The sequence below is a fragment of the Macaca fascicularis genome, chromosome 2, assembly GCF_037993035.2.
Source record: "Macaca fascicularis isolate 582-1 chromosome 2, T2T-MFA8v1.1".
Taxonomy (NCBI): Eukaryota; Metazoa; Chordata; class Mammalia; order Primates; family Cercopithecidae; genus Macaca; species Macaca fascicularis.
Window position 1 is genome coordinate 147,376,846 of NC_088376.1, and position 21,796 is coordinate 147,398,641.

Here is a 21,796-nt window from a genome sequence, read left to right on the forward strand (position 1 = left end):
AGGTCAAAGGGTGAGTCCAGCCTGCCCCTAGAGACTCTCCACTTCCAGAAGCGAAGATGGCTCTGCCATCACATTAGCATCGTGCAGAGGGCCCCCTCCAGCTGCACTGGCCTGGGCCGGCACCCTAATTAGACTTTCATAGTGTGTCAGGCAGCCTGCATGGCCCGGCTGCCAGCTGGGGCTCCCGTTCCGTCTGGTGGCCTCAGTTAATGAACCCATGAGGGGCTGGCCGAGCTCATTATAGGTGATACAAGGGAATAGGGTGCCCCCCCACATATCCGCAATCCCTGCCTTTCTCCTCTTCCCATGTGCACACTGAGAATGGGAAGAGAGCTGATTCCTAATCAAGGGGAAGAAGCGGACAGAAGAGACACTCCAGCCCTACCACACAGCCCTGTCTGCAGCTGGGGAAAGCCCAAGATACGATGGCTCCAGTGGCCGTTCAGCCAGAGTTGTGGGTTTATGAGTCTGTGCCTGCTGTGCCTGTGGTTCCAGGGAGGATCCAGATGTCATGGCTACTCGCAAGCTACACCTAGGCCCTTTCTTATCGCAGGCCAAGGAGGCAGAATAAGAGTTGAAGGTTCAATTCTGTCTTTCCAATTGTGGGTTCATAGACATGTTTGGACAAGCTGCTTTCTCAGAGCTTCACCATCCTCATCTTTACGATGGGGCAGTAATACCCACCTGGCACCAAAGTAAGTGCTCAGTTCAATACATTATCTTTGTTTTATTCTTAAAAGACAAGGGAGAAATGATTCCAAAATGTGAGCAGTGGTTGTGAGCAGTGGGACTATGAGTGATATTTTTCTCTTTTCTGTACTTTCTAAATTGTATACAATGAGCATTTTACCTTTGTTGTTTGAAAAAACACAAATTTTCTCCAAAAAATATATTTTAAAAAATGAGATTATATGTATGAAAGGGTCTAGACTGTGCCTGGGTAAATGTTATTAACAGAGGCTTCCTCCTGCAGCAAAAGTTTGAATAGAAGAGATTGGGTGGCCGAGCATGATGGCTCACGCCTTTAACCCCAGCACTTTGGGAGGCCAAGGTGGGCAGATCACAAGGTCAAGAGATGGAGACTATCCTGGCTAACACGGTGACACCTTGTCTCTACTAAAAATACAAAAAATTAGCTCGGCGTGGTGACAGGCACCTGTAGTCCCAGCTGAGGCAGAAGAATCGCTTGAACCCCAGAGGCGGAGCTTGCAGTGAGCTGAGATCGTACCACTGCACTCCAGCCTGGGCGGCAGAGCGAGACTCCATCTCAAAAAAAACAAACAAAAAGAGAAGATCAGGTAGAAAAAGACGCACGGTATTTGCAAATGTATAATATACCAATTTCTTATCCCCAAATGCCAAAAGAAGGCACATAAGTGAGTGTTCAAATGCTGTGGCACGGACTCAAGGAGGTGTTTAGGGAAGTTTAAAGGAAGAGAGCTCCCTGGCCAGTGTGGAATGCAAAAAATGTGGACAGGAAGGTGGACGCAACCCAAGTGTCCCCCAACAGATGACTGGACAAACAAAATGTGGTCTATCTGCACCATATTATTCAGCCTTAAAAAGGAAGAACATTCTGACACATGCTACCACAGGGATGAACCTTGAAGACATTATGCTAAGTGAAATTAGCCAGTCACAAAGAGACAAATATTGTATAATTGCACTAATATGAGATATCTACAGCAGTCGAATTCACAAAGACACAAAGTAGAATGGTGGTTGCCAGCAGGTGGAAGGCGTGGCAGGGAATGGGGAGTTAGTGTTTAAAGCGGATAGAATTTCAGTAGAGGACAATGTAAAAAGCACTGGAGTTGGATGGTGGTGATGGTTGCACAACAATGTGAATGTGCTTAGTGCCACTGAACTGTTCATTTAAAAATGATGAAAATGGTAAATTTTATATTATGTGTGCTTTGTCACTATATATATATACACACACACACATATATATACACACACACACACACACACACACATATATATATGAAGAGGCCGGGGTGGTGGCTCACGTCTGTAATCCCAGCACTCTGGAGGCTGAAGCAAGTGGATCACTTGAGGTCAGGAGTTCAAGACCAGCCTGGCCAACATGGTGAAACCCCATCTCTACTAAAAATACAAAGATTAGTTGGGCTTGGTGGTGCACGTGTAATCTCAGCTACTCAGGAGGCTGAGGCAGGAGAATCTCTTGAACCCAGGAAGTAGAGATTGCAGTGAGCTGAGATCATGCCACTGCACTCCAACCTGGGTGACAGAGTGAGACTCTGTCTCCAAAAAACAAATAAAATATATATATGTGTGTGTGTGTGTGTGTGTGTGTGTGTATGTGTGTGTATATATATATGTGTGTATACATACACACACACACACACACACACAGAGAAAGAGAGAGAGAGAAACAGGACAGGACCCAGGGAAAGGGGGATAAGGATCAGGTCAGGTGAGATGAAGCAAGTCGCTGATCTCCTGGTGTTGAGGGCCTCTGGCTGGAGAGATGACCCAAGGAGAAGGGAGAGTCCAGGAAGCATGGCTGAAGGAGAGACAGTGCTGGCCGGGGGGCCTGCTGAGTGGAGCCTTTCATGGTTGACACAGTCCAAGTGAGACTTGCTGCTTCCTGCCTGCCTGTATTTAATGAGCTGAAGCCAGGGAGTTCTAAGCACAGAAGGTTTTGTAGCTGGAAGATTCAGGGCCTGCCAAGTCAGTGCCCAAGCAGATGGGGCCTCCATGATCTCAGAGCTTGGGGTATGAGAAATCAGGACACATGACAGTTTGTGCATCGAAAATAAGTAAATAAGGCAGGGAAAGAGCCAGGGCACTGAGGTCCTCCAGGGGAGCAAGGAAGAGGAATGTTCGAGCATCAGTTCCATGGAGAAGAAATTCACTGTGCTAAAGAAATTCAGACGAAGGCTGGCTGACACCCAAATAAAGGACAACTGGATAGGGACAGGATGTCCTGAAGGGAGGTAGGGGTCTCATCAGGGCACAAATGGAGGCCAGCTTAGTGCCGGTGCTTGGTAGGATAATAATAACAGCAACAACAATTGATCGAGCACCTATTGTCTGTGACAAACACTCTTCTTGGGTTGCTCGTTTATTCCCTTCAGGAAACTTCTGCAGAGAAACTCTTTCTAGCTTGCCTTTACACATGAGGAAGACTGAGGCTTAGAGGTATAAGTAACCTGCAGACCCAGGGCCCTGAAGGCACGCCCTCTGCCTCCAACGAGGTCGGCCTCCTTTCTGCTTTGCCACCAACTGTCCGCCCACTCCAGTGCTGCCTCCCATCTCTGTGCACCCACACCCAACTTCTTACTTGAACTGGTGCTCCCGGGAGCTGCGGATTTTGGAGGAGAAGCGCTCGGCCAGCTTCTCCAGGCTGCGGGAGTACTCGAGCTCAATCTCAGCTTTCCTGCGGAAAAACTCCTGGAGGTCTTGAAGCAGCTGCAGTCGCGACTCTGATTGCTGCTCCAGACATTTGAACTGCTCCACCAGCTGCGTGCGGATCTCTGCGGGCACACAAGGGTGGGAGCATGAGACTGGTGGTGGGGACGGGGGCACTGGGACCTGCTCTTTTGCTGGCCCGGGCCCTGCAATTCAGGCAACTCCCTCCTATCACCACCCAGAGCCTCTCTGAGCCCAGCCAGAGCCCAGACCTTGCTTGGCAGAGCACTGGCACAAAGATTCCACTCTTGCTCGTTTTTGCCATTGGTCTAACCAAATGTTTCCAAAACTTGAATCATTGCATGTCACCACCATGATTTTTGCCATATTCACATGCCCCAAGCATTCTTATTTCTTCCACATGATCTAGTAAATTGACTCAACTTTCCTACAGAGATGATCTTGTTTAAAATGCAAAGATTTCTATCAATACAATAAAGTGAAACACTAGGACCCCTTACAGCCTGGGACATAGGAAATAATTCAATGAAAACAAAAATATTGTAAAATTCTATCTAGAGACAATTGTTTACCAAAGGCTCTAAGCCTAAGCTGCTGGCTCTTTATCAACCAAAGGAAAATGGCAGTGTGACTTTCTCCACGTGTAGTCAAGACTAAGAGAGGGCTGAGAAGGGCATGCTCTTCCCTCTTGGGTTTCAGTGTTATTTAAGGCCATGTCTGTGTCCTGCTTTATATCACCTTGAATTCCATGTATGAACCTCTCAGATCCCACACTTCAGAAAATACTGATTGCTCAAACCAGGTCTATGCAACCAGGGCAACAATTCAAAAGCTGGAAGCTGGAGTTAAAAATCACAGCTGAATGCCAGTAACCACAGCCATTTTCATCTTCAAGCCTGTGGGGTTATCACCGCCACTGCCCCCAGGCATCGATTCTTTCCAGGCCATTCCAAGGGCTGCTCAACAGATCAGCCTGCAAAGCACTCTGCTCATACCAGCAACCTGCTCAAAAATACCCCACGGCGCCCCTCTGCCGGAGTATTAATCCAACTCCTCAGCATGGAATTCAAGACCATCCACCACGCAGTCCCAAATTTCATTTCTCAGGACTTTACCCCAGTGGACTCTCCAAACCATTCAAGCCATTCCTTGGAATATCAGATCTCACCTGCCTAAATGTGTGCCCCATCTGAAATGGTGGCCAGCGTCATTTCAGCATCCTTCAGAGAATTGGACTCAAAACTGGGGCAGAACTACTCTGGGGTACACAAAGACACCCCACAGGGTATGCAAGCTGAGGTAGAAGGGAATCAACCTGAGATCCTCCACATCCATTCCCACTCCCTGACAATGTGCCTCAGTCTAGACGCACAACCCCTCTCCTTTCCTACCTCCCCTCTTCACAATGGTCCTGTTCTCTCTTTACAGGAAAAAGAGCAACTGCTCACTCGTCCAGAATCTATGATGCAGTGTCCCAAAATGTCGAGACATCTGGATGCCAAAAGGAAAAACACACCATTTAAAATGTTCATGTTGGCCAGGCGTGGTGGCTCATGCCTGTAATCCCAGCACTTTGGGAGGCTGAGGCGGGTGGATCACGAGGTCAGGAGATCGAGACCATCCTGGCTAACACAGTGAAACCCCGTCTCTACTAAAAACACAAAAAATCAGCTGGGCGTGGTGGCGGGCGCCTGTAGTCCCAGCTACTCTGGAGGCTGAGGCAGGAGAATCACTTGAACCCAGAAGGTGGAGGTTGCAGTGAGCCGAGACCGTGCCACTGCACTCCAGCCTGGGTGACAGAGTGAGACCCTGTCTCAAAAAATAGAAAGAGGGAAGGGAAGGGAAGGGGAGGGGAGGGGAGGGGAGGGGAGGGGAGGGGAGGGGAGGGGAGGGGAGGGGAAGGGAAGGGAAGGGAAGGGAAGGGAAGGGAAGGGAAGGGAAGGGAAGGGAAGGGAAGGGAAGGGAAGGGAAGGGAAGAAGGAAGGAAGGAAGGAAGGAAGGAAGGAAGGAAGGAAGGAAGGAAGGAAGGAAGAAAGAAAAAGAAACGAAAATGTTCATGTTACACATGTTCTCAGTTATAAGCGGGACCTAAATAATGTGTGCACATGGACGTACAGTGTGGAATGGTAGACAACAGAGACTCAGAAGGGTGAGGGGGTGGGAGGGAGGTGGATAATGAGAAATTACTTAATGGGTGCAACGTACATTATTTGTGTCATGAGTACCCGAAAAACCCTGGCTTCACCACCACACAATCTATGCATGTAACAAAATTACATTTGTACTCCATAAATTTATACATAAATAAATAAATGTACAAAGTTATATTCTCTTCAAATAATATAAAGTATTTTTAAAAAGTTGGTATTTGCAAATCTTCCTTTAATCAAGGGATCATAAACCCTTGCTACTTAAAGCGTGGTCCATGAGACTCACGCCTGTAATCGCAGCACTTTGAGAGGCTGAGGTAGTAGAATCACTTGAGGTCAGGAGCTCAAGACCAGCCTGGGCAACAGAGGGAGACCTTGTCTCGATAAAAACTTTAAAAAAAACTGTTTTAAATTAACCAGGTGTAGTGGCATGGGCTTGTGTTCCCAGCCACTCAGGAGGCTGAGGCAGAAGGATTGCTTGAGCCCAGGAGGTCCAGGCTGCAGTGCACTATGATTGCGCCACTGCACTGCAGCCTATACAACAAAGCAAGACCCTGTCTCAAAAAAATGAAAATGTGATCCATGGACCAGCAGCATCAGCATCATCAATGGGCTTGTTAGAAATACGGAAGCCTAGGCAATATAACAAGACCCCATGCCTAGTAAAATTTTTTTCGTCTGTTTTGTTTTGTGTTTTGAGATGGAGTCTCGCTGTGTCGCCAGGCTGGAGTGCAGTGGCCCGATCTCCACTCACTGCAGTCTCTGCCTCCTGTGTTCAAGCGATCCCCCTGCCTCAGTCTCTCGAATAGCTGGGATGACAGGTGCACACCACCATGCCCAGCTAATTTTTTGTATTTTTAGTAGAGACGAGGTTTCACTATGTTGGCCAGGATGGTCTTGATCTCTTGACCTCGTGATCCACCCGCCTCAGCCTCAGAAAGTGCTGGGATTACAGACGTGAGCCACCGCACCCAGCCTAGTAAAAATTTAAAAAAGAAATTAGCTGGGTGTGGTAGCACATGCCTCTAATCACAACTCCTTGGGAGGCTGAGGTGGGAGGATTGCTTGGGCCCAGGAGTTCAAAGCTTCAGTGAGCCATGACCATACCACGATGCTTAGAGTGAACTCCTGTAAGAAGAAAAGAGAAGAAAAGAAAAGAACAGAGGAGGAGAGGGGAGGGGAAAGAAGGGGAGGGGAGGGGAGGGGAGGGGAGGGGAGGGGAGGGAAGGGAAGGGAAGGGAGAAGAAATACAGAATCATCCAAACTCATCAAGATGAATAAATTAAATGTGCGCATTTAGGTGGCATTCCAATTATACCTTAATAAAGCTAAAAAAAAAAATTTCGGAATAAAGTCTCAGGCCCCAGCCCATACTATCCAAATAAAAAATCTGCATTTTATCAAGCTCTCCCAGGTGGCCCTTGTGCACCTTAAAGTTTGATAAGCACTGCCATTTACCATCCCGCCCATCTCATTATGAGAACCATTTCCCATACAAAGTTATGCTTTGTTTAATGATTTATCAAATGTGTAAAATAATAATGTTATTTTGATAAATTGTATATTACATTACAGTGATACTGTAATGATACATAATGATACATAATCATTATAAAACGAAGAATCTTAGAGTTCAAAGGAAAAAATTTAAAATGCCCATTTCAGCTTACATAAGTAGAGTTTTAAAGAAGATGATAATCTTAAAACTTTCAAGCATAAAATATGTTAAGATTAAACGTTATGAAGCAAGTGAAAGGGAATTAGGAGTTCAGAAAGGTAAAGAAAGGAGCAGTGTAAAACATTTGACTTGTTCAGGTAACTTTGATGGATGATTGTAGAAACCAATGTATTATGGTATTTATCCTATGACCAGGAAATTTCACTCATGGATACATACACAAAAGAAATCAGTGCTTATGATCACCAAAAAATATATACAAGAATACTTATAGTATCTTTATAGCCAAATATTAGAAATGACCCAAAATGTCTAGTAAGAATAGAATGGATTTTTTTGGATATGAGCTATTCATTGAGTGGAATAATATACAATAATGAAAAAGGAATGCTACTGCTCCTCACAGCAACATGTTTGAAACCCACAGACCTTGTGTTTATTGAAAGAAGCCAGAACCAATGAGGTTGTGCAAAACTAGTTTATGGTGATAGAGGTCAGAAAAGTGGTCACGTTTGACGGGTATTGACGGAGAGAGGGAACAAGCATGCCTTCTGAATACTGGAGATGTTCTACACCTTGGTGTGGGTGGTAGGGACACTGATAAAAATTAATTGAGCTGCTCACTTAAGATCTGTGCATTCTGCTACATGAAAGTGAGGCTTCAACAAAAAGACAAAATTAAAAATTGCTATGTTAGTTTCTATTTGATACATTTTTAAAATTTTTTTGTAGAGACGGGGTCTCTATGTTACCCAGTCTGGTCTTCAACTCTTGGGCTCAAGCAATCCTCCTGCCTTGGCCTTCTAAGTAGCTGGGACTAAAGAGGTAAGTCCCCCCGCCCATCCCTCCCCACAACATTTTGATACAGATTTAAGACAGTGGTATGGTATAATGTTACCCTAAAATGTGAATATTTAAAACATGGCCAAAATTATATCCTTTGTAACTAATCGAACTTAGAATAAAATATTCTATTTTATTTTATTTAGCACAAATTAAAGAATGAGACATTTTAGATGTCAACTTAAAATGTGTGAAGCAGAAGAGATATTTTTCTTCCCAAAGTTCATGTAGAGGGTAGGTAAGCAAAAAAAAAAAAGTTGAAAACCACTGCTTCAGAGCCCACATAAAGCACTGCTCCTCCCAGGAAGGCCTGGGCTGCCAGCCTGGTGACCCTCTTTTGAACTCCCATGGCACGTACAGTAAATCTCAGATTGCCTAGTGCTGTTCTGTTTGGGTTTTCCTGTTTGTTAGTTTTCACTCTTTCATGTGTGCATGCCATCTCTGCCTTATCTCCTCAAATGAAATTTAAGCTCTGAGGGCAGATTCTCCCAGCACATAATAGGTCATCAGGATATCAATATCTGTATAGCAAATTACTATTTCCCTTTTTTTTTGAGACAGAGTCTCGCTCTGACACCCAAGCTGGAGTGCAGTGGCACCATCTCGTCTCACTGCAACCTCCATCTCCCAGGTTCAAGGGATTCTCCTGCCTCAGCCTCCCAAGTAGCTGGGATTACAGGTGTGTGCCACCACATCTGACTAATGTTTGTATTTTTAGTAGAGACAGGGTTTCACCACGTTGACCAGGCTGGTGTCGAACTCCCAACCTCAGGTGATCTGCCCACCTCAGCCTCCCAAAGTGCTGGGATTACAAGTGTGAGCTATCACGACCAGCCTACTGTTTCCGTTTAGCAAATGCTTTTAACCAAGTACATTAAGTGTTGTGATTATGGAAGCTTCAGCTCACACACACACACACACACAAACATATGGCACACACACACCACACATACATACAAAACACACAACACATACCACACACACCACCACTCACCCCCCACACATACATACATTCAACGTGGATTTATAATAATGAAGAAACCAAGGCTTTATGTAAACCAAGATCAGGGACTCATCCAAGGTCACGCGTTGTCCTCTGAACTCTAACAAACTACACAGGTCCCCTCTTAGATGGTCTACCTGTTGAACTGAACTGTACTGAGGTGCCATCACTCCCACAACACCAAGCCTTGTCCTATCAACACATAGTCATAAAAATATAACTATGCAGAGAGTGCTACTAGTGTTTTCCCACTTTTTCCCCATAGACAAGAAAGTGGCAGCTCAGCAGGAAGTCACTAGCCTGTACTCCTAACAGCTGGTTCAGAGCAGAGCCAGCAGTCAAACCCAGGTCCCTCAGAAGCTTACCACAATGCCCTTGACACGATGCTAGACCGAGGCCCCTATAGGAACTTCTTGGTCTGCATTTCATGAATTATCCTTGTTTTCCATATTAAAACAAAACAAACACAAAAGACACTTTTAATCCCTCTGTATTCAACCTCTTGCATTCTTTTTGTAACAAGATGGTGATCTAAAGAGATATTATTTATTAGAAAAGCTGCAGCCACAGCCTTCCTCATTACAGAGCATTATCAAGAGACAACGTTCTCATATTTTAGAGGAAAAGCTCATAAATCACATCGTGATGACAGCGGACAATTTGGAAAGAGCAGAGCAACCTCCCCCAGTTCACACAACCAGCTGCAGCCTCCCAGGCTGGGCTGTGCATGGAACCCTCCATCAGTTTGCAGGGCTCAGAATCAAGTCCTTCTAGTAGGAAATGGCCCTGGCAGAGCACCCTCCACAGCCTACCCTGATCTGGAACTCTGAGGGCATTTGATTACCCATCTCGTTCTTTCTAATTCCCATCCAAGTTGCTGCTAGGAGCCTACGAGCTGGCACAGATTTGGGTTTTCTCCTTGAAGATTTCAAAGAGAGAAAAATAAAATAAAATAAAACAGAATTGTTCCCAAGGCACAGACTTCATTCAGCAGACGTTTCCCCACCGGGGGACAGTTCTAGCCATAACACAGCGCTGAGTGGCAGAAAAATTAAAAGGGGGATGTGGCAGGGAGGGAAAGGGGTTGGAAAGTGGGACAGGCTTTGAACTCAACACCTGAAAGCTGAAGATGACCTCACTGTGCGGTGTAGTCTCCTGGTTTTATAGACAGCGGCATGAGGCCCAGAGAAGGGGAAGATCTCATTTTCTCTTTTTTTTTTTTTTTGAGACAGAGTCTCACTCTGTCACCCAGGCTGGAGTGCAGTGGCACAATCTCAGTTCACTGCAAGCTCTGCCTTCCCAGTTCTAGTGATCCTCCCACCTCAGCCTCCCAAGTAGCTGGGGACTACAGGTGCACACCACCATGCCCAGCTAATATTTTTGTATTTTTAGTAGAAAGGGGGTTTCACCATGTTGGCCAGGATGGTCTTGAACTCCCGACCTCAAGTAATCCACCCACCTCGGCCTCCCAAAGTGCTGAGATTACAGGCATAAGCCACTGTGCCTGGCCGTAAGAATTAATTCTTCAGTCCAGGTCTCCTAAAGCACCAATCTCCCTGTGTCACCCTCCTGATGAAATTCTCCATGGTTCCCCATTGCTTATAGGATCAAAGCCAAACTCCTCTGACATTCAAAGGCCAAGAATGCACAGCCTGCCTACCCATCCCCATAACACTCCTGCTCACTCTCCAAGCAACAGTCTCACTAAAGATCACTTTGCCTGCACCCAGGCTGCCACCTGTGGCAAACAGCCCATGTGACCCACCATATGGACAGCAAGATTCCTCATACTCCCCACTGTCCCTCAGAATCACAACCTCACCAGCAATCGTAGGGAGATTCTTCAGATCAAAGTCTTTTTCTTTTTTAATTAACAGGCTATTGTTAGAGCCATTTTAGGTTTACCAAAAAATTGACCAGAAAGTACAGAGAGTTCCCATATATTCCCTCTCCCCTGCACAGTTTCTCCGATTATTAACATCTTGCATTCCATAGTGCATTTATTACAATTGAAGAGCCAATACTGATACACCAAAGTCTGTCACTTACCTTATGGCTCACTGTTTCTGTTGTACATTTCTGGGTTTTGACAAATGTCTAATGTCATGTGTCCACCATTACAGTATCATACAGAATAGTTTTGCCACCCTAAAAATCCTCGTGCTCCACCTATACCTCCCCTGATCCTCCCTTCTCGCTTACGCCAACCCTTGGCAACCCCTAATCTTTTTACTGTCTCTATAGTTTTGCCTTTCCCAGCATGTTATACAGCTGGAATCATAAAGTATGTTGACTTTTTAGAGTGATTTCTTTCACCTAGCAGTATGCATGTAGGGTTCTTCCGTGTCTTTTTGTGGCTTTGTAGCTCCTTTTTATCACCAAATAATATTCTGTGCTATGGAATAATGTTGACAGATTGTTTATTCATTCACCTATTGAAAGACATGTTGGTTGCTAATTATGAATAAAGCTGTTATGAACATCTGTATGCAGGTTTTTGTGTGGACATGTTTTCAATTCATTTGGGTAAATATCCTTTTTGAAATTAATAGACTTTATTTTTATAGCAGTTTTTGACTTACAGAAAAAAGGAATTATATTTTTAAAGAGGAAATATAGGGATTTTTAATATTATGTACAAAACTGAAAAGGTAGAAAGGGTATATAAAGTTTCACTCCCACCTCTGTCTATCAGCCACCTAGTTCCCCTCTCACAAAACGACTGAACTACCATGATCGTGTACATCATTCCAGAAATAATGGCATATATATAAAACATATTATATACATTATATATTATTTATATTATATGATCTATATCTGTATATAAGACAGAATATATATAGAATTTACATATATAGAATGTTAAATATATTTTTCCTCTGTTTTTATACATGTTAGAGCATACCATTCACAGTGTTCTGTACCTTATCTTTTTCTCTTAATAATACATCCTGGAGGCTGGACGCAGTGGCTCACACCCATAATCCCAGCACTTTGAGAGGCCGAAGCAGGCGGATCACTTGAGGTCAGGAGTTTGAGACCAGCCTGGCCAACATAGCGAAACCCTGTCTGTACTAAAAATACAAAATCTTATCTGGGCATGATGGCGCACACCTGTAATCCCAGCTAATTGTCAGGCTAAAGCAGGAGAATCACTTGAATCTGGGAGGTGGAAGTTGCAGTAAGCTGAGATTGTGCCACTGCACTCCAGTCTGGGCAATAGAGCAAGGCTCTATCTAAAATAATAATAATAAAATAATAATAATAATACATCATGGAGCTCAGTACATATCATTATGTAAAGAACTTCCTCATTCCTTTTACAGCACACTAGAATTCCACCGTAAATTTTTTTTAGCCAGTCTCCTTTGCTGAACATTTAGGTTGTTTATAATCTTTTACTATCATCAACAATGCTGGAATGAATAATCATACACAGGCTTCATTCTGCACATGTGCAGGAATATCATCTATATAATAAGTTCTTAAAGTAAAATCGCATAAAGATATCAAGATTGCTAAACTGCCCTCCCCTGAAATTTTACCAGTTTATACTGTGATGAAAACTTTAGGACAGAGTAGGAACTATTTAGAAGCAGACATGCTCGGATTTGCTCCAAAATAGCCTTAGGTTTGGAGATGGAGAGTGGTAGGGTTTTAAGTAAAATAAGACTGGCCTTGAGTTAATCACTAAAGTTTAGTGCTAGATAGCAGGAAGGGCTTATTATACTATTCTCTCTACTTTTGGAATGTTTGAAATTTTTCATCATAAAAAAGGGAGAAAAAGCAGATAAAACCAATGCAAATCCTGCAGCTCTGGTTAACAGGTCTGACCTGTTAGGAATGCCAAAACTTGCCCTTGGAGGCCTCTGTTCCTTGCCTGCAGACGGTTTTCCTGGGTTAGTAAGAGGGAGAATATGACCACAAAGAGCAATTTTAAATGTAGCTTCCCAGACCCCACCCAATTCTAATCGTTGGACCCTGTCCTGAAAATGCAGTAACTGTTCTGGCACCTCCTGGGAAGGAGAGGCACCACTCACAGTCTGTATACATCCTGAAAACCAAGATCAAGGGAGTACTTGCACCCTCTGCTCCACAGGGGCAGCTGGTACCTTCCCAGTGTAAATTTTTAGAAGCTGATAAAGATGAACCACCCGGTATGTTACAGCCAACAATGTCTCATCACATCTATGCACAATCACGTCTGATTATCATGACATCCTATGAGGCTGGTAGTACTGCCACTCGTATTCTATGGATGAAGCAATTGAGACTCAGGGAGGAGAAATGACTTGCCCAGGACCACCAAGAAAGTGGCAAAGCCAGGGATGAAACTGAGAGTAAAGGGCAGACAGGAACTAACATCACCCAATGCCCAGGTCAGGGTACTTTCTCTGACAGTCCTGCTGCCTCTTCTTTCAAGGATCATGTCCTGTTCTACCTCCTGTCTCCACCCACCATGGTCATCTCTGTACCATCCACACAGAGCACCAGCTTGGCTGTCATTATATGCATCCCAGTACATCCTGACCCTGACCTCAGGCCCTCCTCTGAGGAGAGAAATCTCAGCTTCATAGCACAATGTAGCGGGCTCTGGGTTCATCAGTCCAGTTCAAATCCTGGCCCTGCCACATGCTCAGGTGGGCAACTTGAGACTCAGTTTCCTCTGTCAAATGGGAATGATAATAATCTCTACCTCATATTGTTGTGAGAATGATATGTGTTAATGCAAAGGAAGTTCCTGGCATAGTGCTTTCCATATATTAGCACTGTATTGTCCAACACACTAGCCACATGTGGATATTTGCAATTAATTAAAATAAAAAACTCATTCCTCTGTTGCACTTGCCACATTTCAAGTGCTAAAGACACATGTGGCTTGTGGCTACCATCCTGGACAGTGCAGAATATTTCCATCATTGCAGAAACTTCTATTAGACAGCATGCATCAGAGGCTTCAAAAAGTTTAGCTATAATTACCATGTATTATAACTTATTTCTGTGGACATTTCTCATCTCCTTAAATGGAAAATATGGTCCTGAAAGGCAGGGATGGCACTACGTTTTATTACTCCCAATTTGTGCACCACCTCTCCAACAAGAGCAGTGTAATGCAGTCTTCGAACCCCTCCCCTCAAGAAAACATGATGATGGAGACTCACTCTCCTTGCTCTGAGCCCAAAACCCAGCATCCTTGTGGGGTCCCTTGCCCTCCAAATCCAGCCCTAGCGGAGATGATGTGACCCAGTGGATACACCCAGCAGAGCCTGGACTCTGGAGCCACTCTCACAGGGCTGATTATTGTCTCTGCCGGATCCACATTGTGAAGCCTCGGGCAGTCAACTCAGTATCTTCTCTGAGCTGTCTTCGGATTTGGCAAGTAACTATTCTCATCTTGCAGGGTTGTTGCCAGGATCAGACTGGAAATAATGCACATGATGTGCCAGGCACCTGGTGGACCCTAGGCGAACAGCTTCTATACAGAGGTGGAATGGCGCGGCGGAAGGGCATGTGCTCACAAGCTCTGAGGACAGCCAGCCTAGGTTCCAAATCTGGTTTTCTCCACTTTGGGGAAGTGGCTTCAGCCCGGTCTCTGTTTTCTCATCTGTAAAATAGGGAATAATACCTCCCCTCTGGGGTTGTTAAAAGGGTGAGGGGTGGTATGCGCGTGGTGCCTGGGGCACCGCAGGGACCAAGAAATGAGCCATGACGGCTGCTGTAGTCATGGACCGTGAGCACCAGGCACGCTGGGCAGCGAGCTAAGTGTTTCCCAAGCGTCATCTCGCGCCCCGCGTCCACAGTCCCGCAAGGAGGGCTGTGTCACCAGCCACCTTCTTCCAGCCTCTCTGTGCGGGTTCCCCTTCCCCGCCCGCCCTCTCCGCAGGCCTGGCCCGCGTTTCGCTCCTTCTCTAGGCCCTGCACAAAGGATTCGTGAGCGGCCCGGGCACGGGCTCCCCATTGCCGCCCTTCTCCTAGTCCCCTGTACACCGAGAGTCGGCTTTCGGGACGGCCCCGAGGGCCCCTGGGATCCGTGCGCCCAGCGCCGGGGTTGGGGGCAGCAGATGCAGGGCTGGGGTCAGCCACCGCGAGCCGTTGCCGCGGCAACCGTCGCCGGGACCCCGAGCGCCCCGCCCCGCCCCGCGCCACGTGCAGCCGCTGGGGTGGCTGAGAGCTGGCTCCTAAGTCGTCTCTTCGAATTCCCTCTTCACAGACGCGAGCAAGCTCCTGGCACCCTGTATTCTCTCCCTCTCCCCTTCCTGTATTCGGCCAACGACCCCTAGCAGTGACATCAGGCCATCCTTTATTAACCTTTATTGAGCCAGGCCAGTCAGCGGCCATCCTCAATTATTAAATAATACCACGTTAGAGGAGGCAGTGGGTGTCACGCCCTTTTACAGATGAGGAAATTGAGGCCCAAAGAAGGGAAAGGGGCTGCCTGAATCACAGGATTGGAACCTGGGCCTGTCTGATGCCGGAGTCCACCAGAGACTCTGCCAGGCGCTTCCTGGGTCTATCCCTGATCCCCACGGTTCCTGGGGAGGCTGGCCCTGATCAATAGGCCTTTTGGGTGCTGCAGTTCCAAGAGCTGGATCTGGGATCAGACTTGGCTGAGTTCAGAGCCTGACCTTGACGCTGGCTAGCTGTGTGACCTTCAGCAAGTCAGTTAACCTCTCTGGGCCTTGGTTTTCCCATCTGCAGGATGGAGAAAGTAAGAGCAGACATTTTGAAGCTGTGTGCTTCCCGGAATTGTCTCCTTGAACCTATGCTACAGCCTTAGGAGGGAGTTACTACTATTATCCCGTTTTGCAGAGGAGGAGACTGAGCCACAGAGAGGTGAAGCGACATGCCTAATTTCATGTAAATATTAAGAAATCTTTTGGCCCCAAATCTTGTACCACGTTGCCAGAGAGATGAGAGCCTGCCATATGTACTATACCAAGTGAGCCAGGTTTTTATGCTCTGTCTTTCGCCACCTTATGATTATTCAGGGTAGTAAAGGCCAGGCTTAGCGCAGAGAATCAAAGCATATCAACTCCAAAGGCTTCCCTGAAGCAAATTCTATCTGCTTGCAGCTTTGTAGGGGATGGGGGAACACATATGCTGGGAAGGCAGTGCTGGGTGAAATGACTGGCATCTCCCACACTGTTTCTCACCACCACCAGCTCCTCCAAAAAGGAAGCACAGTATATTGGCTAGTATTTTGAAAAAAAATAGGAGTTATTTAATAATGATGATGTTGTCAACCAGGAAAATTTTCTTCCGTGTAAGAGGAAATGATGAGGTCCCCAACACACTAGGGAATTAGCATTGGATATACATGCATGGCTGAAGAAATTAAAGAAAGGAGTCCCACTTCCCACAGTGGTCTGAAAGCTGAAATCCAGCTCTGCGGACCCCTGACCACCCCTACCCAGATTGCTAAACCAGTCCCCCTCAATAGGAAGCAGGCAGCAGAAAGCAGAACAGGAGGGAGAGAGGGTTTCCCCATAGCATCTGTGCTGTGTCCAAATAATAGCCATTCCTTCCCATGAAGAAGTCAGACAGAAGTTGCCTCCACACCTTCCAGATGTTCAGTGAAATGCAAAGAACAGCCAGAGTGAGGCCATACCGCCTACTACCAGAAGCTCTGAGTTAAAGCTGGCTGGGTGTGATCAATTTCAACACGAGATTAATATTCACGATTTTGCTGCCCAATGGTCCCTGAAGGATCAGATCCATTTAAATGAGAAGAGATCAGAATTCATTAATGCTGAATTTCCAGCTGCGTCCTCTGACTGATGATGTTTCTCTTTATGTTTTTAATCATACTTTCCTCCCAGAGCTAAAATAGAAGTCAGAGAACTGGGGGCCTGCTGGAAACATCTAAATCTTTCCCAAACCTCACAGCCATCTTTACAATGTGCCCCTTCTAAAAACTACCTGCTGTATATTTGTCTAATATATTTCTTTAAATCATCTTACTTTTTACCTGGGATGCTTTATGGTACCACCATAAATGGAACCCTGCCCCCCAAAAAAATGTGCCACTAATGGAATATAACTATAAAAATAAACACAATGAACGCAAAATAATGTTATTAAATTCTACTTAGATTCTGCAGTTTGAGACCTAATTTTTTAATATAAAAGGAGTTTAGCAAGTATTCAAGCAAGTGTTGAAGACATGCTAGCACCTAAGAGCAACTTTCTCATTGAGGTAATCAAAAAGGTTGAAGGCAGGAAGGGTTGAAAGAGGACTAAAAAGAAAATAACTATCTGGCCGGGCGCGGTGGCTCACGCCTGTAATCCCAGCACTTTGGGAGGCTGAGGCAGGCAGATCACGAGGCCAGGAGATCGAGACCATCCTGGCTAACACGGTGAAACCCTGTCTCTACTAAAAAAATACAAAAAATTAGCCAGGCGTGGTGGCGGGCACCTGTAGTCCCAGCTACATGGGAGGCTGAGGCAGGAGAATGGCATGAACCCGGGAGGCAGAGCTTGCAGTGAGCCGAGATGCGCCATGCACTCCAGCCTGGGCGACAGAGCGAGACTCTGTCTCAAAAAAAAAAAAAAAAAAAAAAAAAGAAAAGAAAAGAAAAGAACTATCTGTTGTCGTGAGTTAATGTTATTTAGTTCTGTCTCTGTGTACCACCTAAAATCATCCTGTATATATACAGATTGAGCATCCCTGATCTGAAAATCTGAAATCCAAAATCCAAACTTTTTGAGCACTCACATGATGCCACAAGTGGAAAATCCCACACTTGACCTCATAGGACAGGTCACAGTCAAAACTTAGATACACAACACAGAGGTTATTTAAAAGATTGTATGAAATTACCTTCAGGCTATGTGTAAAAGGTGTATATGAAGCAAGTGAATTTCCTGTTTAGACTTGGGCCCCATCTCCAAGATGTCTTATTATGAATAGGCAAATATTACAAAATGCAAAAACTCCAAAATTGAAACACTTCTGGTCCCAAGCATTTCAGATAAGGAATACTCAACCTGTACGATCAGTAGTGCTCATGCCTCAACTTCAAGAAACAGTAATTGGTCCAACCTCTTAATTCACAAGAGGAGAAACTGAGGAACAGACAGCCACACCCCAAAGCTGTACCAGCACCTGTGTCTCCCAGCTGCTTGGCCAGTGCTCAACCCTTTTGCCCATAGTTCTTCATACGCAAATCCTTTCTGCCCTGTTGTTACAAAAGGCAGCTAACACAACATCAGTGCCTGCCACCAAGTTGGTTCCTCACAAATCTTTTTAAATGAATAAATGAAATGTATGTGGTAAGCTGAATAATGACTCCCAAAAGACATCCAGCTCCTAATCCCTAGAACCTGTGAATGTTACCTTCAATGGCAAAAAAGGATGTTGCAGATGTGATTAAAATTAAGGATCTTGAGGAGATTATCCTGGATCATCTGGGTGGACCCTAATGCAATTACAAGTGTCCTTACAGGAAAGAGAGGGGAAAAAAAAGGAGATTTGTCACAGAAGAGGAGGAAGCAGTGTGACCACAGAGGCAGAGATTGCAGTGATGCAACCACAAGCCAAGGAATGCTGGTAGCCACCAGAAACTGGAAGAGACAAGGGACAGGTTCTCCCCTAGAGCTGCTGGAGGGAGTGTGGCTCTGGCCACACCTTGATTTTGGATTGGTGAAGCTGATTGCAGACTCCTCGCTTCCCAAACTGTGAGAAAATAAATGTGTGTTGTTTTAAGTCAGCAAGTGTGTGGCAATTTGCTACAGCAGCCATTAGAAACTAATATAATGTACACTGTGCCACTCTGAAAGCTCTGAAGAATTACAGAGTACAGTCTAGAGCTCTGAAGAATATACAGTATAGTCTAAAAGGGGAGTGGTATTGAATATAAGATGACCAGAAGAAGGAAGGACAATGGGTTGTAGAGGAGTCAGCTGAGGCCTCGTGAAGCAAGACTTGCATGATCTAGACCAGCAGAGAGAAGGAGAGGGCCATTCTATCATACACCACCATCCCAAGCATTTAATGATCACCTACTATGTCTGTGTTAGAGGGCAAGAGGAGCTGATAGAAATACATATGCAACAGCATACTTGCCCTCAAGGAAATCCCAATGTAGTGCAATGGTATGGCATGCCTAAGTGAAAAAATAATTAGCAGTATGAAATAGAATAATTCTCCTTCTAGGCTCAGAGGCATAGACACACACACACACACACACACACACACACACACAATGTGCAGGGAGACTTATCACAGCACTGTCTATAGAAATGAAAACTTGGATACAGCATAACTATGGAGCAGCAGAGGATTGGTTAAATAATTCTGGCACATCCACGCAATAAACTCCTATGTGGTGTAAGATTCATGTTGCATACAAATAGCCTTGGAAAATGCCCATAATATATTGTTAAATGACAAAAGTAAGTTACAAAAATAGGATGTAGGGTTTAGTCCTCCTAAAATGTAATTATAGCTACCTACACACAGAGAAGAGATAGAAGAATATACACCAAAATGTTAATCATGGTTATTTTTAGGTGGTAGGATTACAGATAAATTAATTTCATCAGTAAATATCCACTAAACACCTATGTGCTAAGCCAAGGCTTAGCAGACTTTTTCCATAAGGGGCCAGATAGTAAATATTTTAGCATTTGCAGGCCATACCATCTCTATTACAACTACTCAACTCTATCATTATCCAACAAGAGTAGTCATAGAATACATATATAGAGATGAATGCACACAACTGTTCCAATAAAACTTTATTTACAAAAACAGGTAATGGGTTAGGTTGGCCTGTGAGCCATAGGTTGCCAACTCCTCTACTAAGTAATCACTGTGTTTTTCTATATTTTCCAAATACTCTACATATAGGCATTACTCTTCTAATAAGGGGAGAGGCAGTAAATTTTTAAAAACACTCAATATCTATTGGCCCCGGGAAAGTGATTATTAGATCATACTACAGTGAGATGTCCTCTAGTTGTGGCAACCTCATTTCTCCCCAGGGGTTAGGCAGGGATAGGAAGGTTGCAAAAATGTGATTAGAGACCCAGTGTAAAACAATATGAAGAACACAAGATCTGACAAATTATATCCAGATTCATTTTTTCATGTTAATACTAAACAATAACCATATCACCTCCAGCTTATGACTCTGGCAACCTTCCCAGCAAATCTCACTTTAGCTACTGCTGGCCCTGCTGGATTCAAACCCAGAGCAGGCCAGCCCCCACTCTGCCACAGCTGTCTCCACTTTGACCCCATTAACTCACACTGAAATGACCAGTCAGGGACAGAGCCGCTAAGAGCTGCTAAATCTTCATTGAGAGGGTGCCTCTGGCCATGTGTGCATTCACCTGACATTAATAGGATGCAGGATGAATTCCCTTGACCTTCTGACGAGAATGCCACATGGAAGAAAATCCAAGGCCACCATGCCGTCCAAATATTTTACGCACATTGCAGCTACTGCTTAGTAAGACTTGCCACGGGATGGAAAGCCACTACATCAGGCTGAGTGATTTATGTTTCTGAAAACCACATGAGTTATTACCCATGACCTCATTCTGGCAACTTTGCAAATTCTTGCCAATTGATTTTTGGAAAAGAGAGAAAGAAACAAGAAGGATCTGACTTCAGGGGTGTGTGTGTGTGTGTGTGTGTGTGTGTGTGTGTGTGTGAGCGCGCGCGCGCGTGCGTGTGTTCTTTTGTTTTTAACCTTGTGAGACTCTGCAAAGATTTTCAAAGCAAATCTCAATCCATTCCACAACAGGGACCGAGATTAGATTTTCCAGGAGGTCAGCGAGCAGGGCCTGGTTGTTTGAATGAGTTTCATTTTTATGGTGCACATCAAGCAACCCCTTTTGGTCATCACTATCAATTCCTGTTGTCAGTTGGTCAAGTTTCCACATAAACTCTTCAGGAGACCCTCTCTGCCTCTGAGGATAGATGGAGGCTGGCAAGACATAAGAAAAGGGCTCCAGCAAAGTACCTTCTCAAATGCTGAGTCCAGCAAACTTTTAGGAAAAGCCTCAGAAAAAAATACAAAATCATTATCGTTGCCTAATGGCTTAATAATGGATTGCAAGCCTGAAAGCAGATAATGTTGGAATATGCACATACCCTGGATCCAGTAAGGCTATTTCATACTGAAATTCCAACTTGAAAAAACGAGTTCTGGGTTAGTTCCAGCCCTGCCTCAGGCATTAACCTCATCTGTTTCCTCATCCGTAAACTGGGATTAATGGAACCTACCTAAGAATTGCAGTAAATTCAAATTAGGTAATATTAATACATACATATGAAAGAGTTCCGTAAGCAGTAAAAAGTTACGCAAATGGGCAAGATTCTTTTCCTTGGTATGATTAGTATTACTTTATAAGACTCTGCTGCCTGAGAATTAGCAAAAAAATCTTGCTCACACATTCACTACCTGTAATATTCACACAAGATCAACCAAAGATGAAAAAGCTTATAGCTCCCTTTGTAGACACATCTCCCAATGTCGTAGCAAATTTCAATAGTTAGGCTGGAATCCATTCATTCACACTTGGGCTCAGAGTGAGTACTTACTACCCCTATATAAATCTATTTGTCCTTTTAATGCAATGTGAAACTTGCTGCCAAGCTCATAGTTCATGTCTTGGGTCCTATTACCGAAGAGGAAAAACACCTCGTGTTTATTAGCTTGTCACTTGGCAGCATAATGTAGTGGGTTCTTTCTGTTCCCTGCTCAGGCA

At 44.8% G+C, this 21,796-nt stretch overlaps 1 protein-coding gene across 8 annotated transcripts in view; it reads right to left on the reverse strand.

Moving 5' to 3' along the window:
- Positions 1–21,796, reverse strand: part of SRGAP3 (SLIT-ROBO Rho GTPase activating protein 3) — a 268,987-nt gene that overhangs the window by 137,675 nt on the left and 109,516 nt on the right. For all 8 annotated transcript variants that reach the window (XR_012431385.1, XR_012431386.1, XM_074032805.1 and 5 more), the window contains exon 2: positions 3,311–3,503. Coding sequence is in view for 6 of the 8 variants with exons in the window: in XM_074032805.1 (XP_073888906.1) it covers positions 3,311–3,503 (193 nt within the window). In the remaining 2 variants the exon portion in view is untranslated. The remainder of the gene's footprint in view (positions 1–3,310; positions 3,504–21,796) is intronic.